This window comes from Hipposideros armiger, unplaced genomic scaffold, assembly GCF_001890085.2.
Source record: "Hipposideros armiger isolate ML-2016 unplaced genomic scaffold, ASM189008v1 scaffold_2073, whole genome shotgun sequence".
In the NCBI taxonomy this organism is placed as follows: domain Eukaryota; kingdom Metazoa; phylum Chordata; class Mammalia; order Chiroptera; family Hipposideridae; genus Hipposideros; species Hipposideros armiger.
This window is the reverse complement of record NW_017733421.1, coordinates 17,093-19,492: the sequence shown is the minus strand read 5'-3', so window position 1 is coordinate 19,492 and position 2,400 is coordinate 17,093. Positions and strand designations below refer to the sequence as shown.

Genomic DNA, 2,400 nt, shown 5'->3' with positions numbered 1-2,400 from the left:
AAAAAAGTAATACAAAACTTGGGCTTTTAATCCATCAAATAGCACTTCCCTTCTAGCTACACATTAGCAAAATTCCGAAATTGACCAAGCCCTTACCTGGGGGTATCTGTTTGCAGGTTCTACTTGGCTGAGCATGGCCAACACAAAGGCAGCTGTTTTACCAGTACCCGACTGAGACTGGGCAATTAAGTTCTGTGGGCTGTACAAGAAAACAAACTGTTTAGGAGCTTAAATATCAAGTATCCTTTCAGTTAATAAAAATGAAGAATAAAGCATAATTAAAAAGTGAGTATTCAGAATTAATTTATAGGAGGCCCTGGATTCTGTAGCAGTTACATATGCTAGCTATATGTACAGAGCACTACAGAGATTTTTATGGTAGGACTTACAGCACTCCTTATCTTTTATCTAGCTTCAACACAGCAGCAAGTGATTCTAAAGTGTGAGTGAGCTCACACCACTTCTCTCTCAAACACCTCCCAATTAATCCTGATTTCATTCAAAGTAAAAGTTAAAATCCTTATAATGCCCTCGTGGGGGTGCAAAAAATAACTTTCCTTCCACCTTCTAAGTTCTTCTAGCTGGGATAATAATCAACATGAGACAAATAAACAAGAAAATCTCCAAAATTTATTACAGATGTACATTCGGAGGTGCCATACAAATATAAGACCTGAACACACATTGGGCAATTGAGTTTTATATACCATTTTGGACAAAGGAGAAGTGGGGTAGGGGTCTAGGCTTTCAAAGGAAAAGTAGGCAATTCACTGGTAGACAGAACAAACATGTGACAAACAAATTCTTGCTGGGCCACCCAGAAACAATGGGACACAGAAGGAAGTTCAACAAACAAGCTTTTGGGGGTTGTCACTTTGTGAGGGGTGAAAAATATAACTACTATATTGTTTTGTACACCTGAAACTAAAAAAAAAAAAAAAGCTTTGTTAAATTTCTCCCTGTCTGTAGCATTTAGTTTATATTATGATACAAAGGTGATATTTCCTTCCTTTAAGTGCGTTTTTCTGTTTGAATTCCTTTAGGCAGGTAAAAGAGGGGGTGGGGGGGAGGTCAAATGTTCTTTCTTAGTCTTTTGTTTCTTAATAACCTACTTAAAATCACTATCCCGAAAGGCATATTTTGGGGTGGCAAAATTTGGTCTTCCTCACCTTACAAGAGCCTACCCTGATCTGGCTCCCCATTACCTCTCTGCTGTCATCTCGTACTACCTTCTCCCTTACGTATTCCACCCCACCACAATGGCCCCAGTACCGCTCTGAAAACAGGCCAGTATTTGGGTATGCTCTATAAAATCNTAGAATTCTTAGGGGTTAGAACTCTGGCTGGGTAAAGACACTTAAAAACATGTATTGGCCACTGGAGTACCAAAACCTACATGTGAGCAAGGATCTGAAATTCCAATTGGAGATGAGCTTCCTTTTCACTTTCTCAGAAAGTTCTCAACTTTCCAATGGATGAGAATTGTAGATGAAGGAGGTTTTTCCTGCTAAAGGAGCCTAGTCTATCAGCAGTATCCCAGAACTGGCAAACTATGGAAGGAAAAAAAGGATTTTTATTGTTACTAGAAGATCAACCGTGTTATTTGTACTCAACTTAAGGGGTCCTGGTTTATGTAAAAAGTAATACAAGGGGGCCAGCCGAGTGGCGCGTTGGTTACGAGCTGGCTTGGGACGCCAGCTCTGAGCAGCAGGGGCCCGGTTCGGATCCCACATGAGGGCCAGTGACCCTGCCCTCTACAACTAAGATGGTGAACAACAGCTCGACCTGGAGCTGGGCTTCTGTGAGTCGCCGGCGATGGTGTAGGTGTTGCTGTGCTGCATGTGTGCTGCCATAAGCTACCATGTGTGGCCGGCAGCCAGCATGAGTGGCCAGCAGCCAGTGTGAGCTCCCAAGAGCCGCCGTGAGTGGCTGTCCAGAGGCCGGCGACCGATCTGCCTCACCCGGGAAGAGCACAATGATAATATCAACATGGGCCAGTGAATCAACGTTGTCCACAACTAGACTGAAGAACAAAAGGACAGCAACTTGTCTGTTCCCCTCCCCCAACTCCCCAATGGAATCTTAAAAAAAAAAAAAGGTAATACAAGGGCCAGCCGAGTGGCACATTGGTTAGGAGTTGGCTTGGGACACCAGCTGAGCATCAGGGCCCTGGTTCGGATCCCACATGAGGGCCAGTGACACTGTGCCCTCTACAGCTAAGATGATGAACAACAGCTCGACCTGGAGCTGGGCTGCCATGAGTCGCCAGTGACTACAGTGAGGGTGGCCAGCAGCGGGCGTGAGCTTTCGTGAGCTGCCGTGAGCCGCTGTCCAATGGCTGGCGAGCGACTGTGTCAGCCAGGAAGAGCGCAATGATAATACCAACATGGGCCAGTGAAG

The 2,400-nt window shown here is 44.8% G+C and overlaps 1 protein-coding gene across 2 annotated transcripts in view; it reads right to left on the bottom strand.

Annotated features, from left to right (window-relative positions):
* LOC109378502 (ATP-dependent RNA helicase DDX19B) overlaps positions 1-1,663 on the bottom strand; it is a 10,287-nt gene extending 8,624 nt beyond the window's left edge. Inside the window, exon 1 of one of the 2 annotated variants that reach the window (XM_019634864.1) lies at positions 1,397-1,663. Coding sequence is in view for 1 of the 2 variants with exons in the window: in XM_019634863.1 (XP_019490408.1) it covers positions 97-135 (39 nt within the window). In the remaining variant the exon portion in view is untranslated. Of the gene's footprint in view, positions 1-96; positions 220-1,396 lie in introns of those variants that run through there. The other variant, XM_019634863.1, reaches the window with a different exon arrangement.
* Between the last annotated feature and the right edge of the window lie 737 nt (positions 1,664-2,400).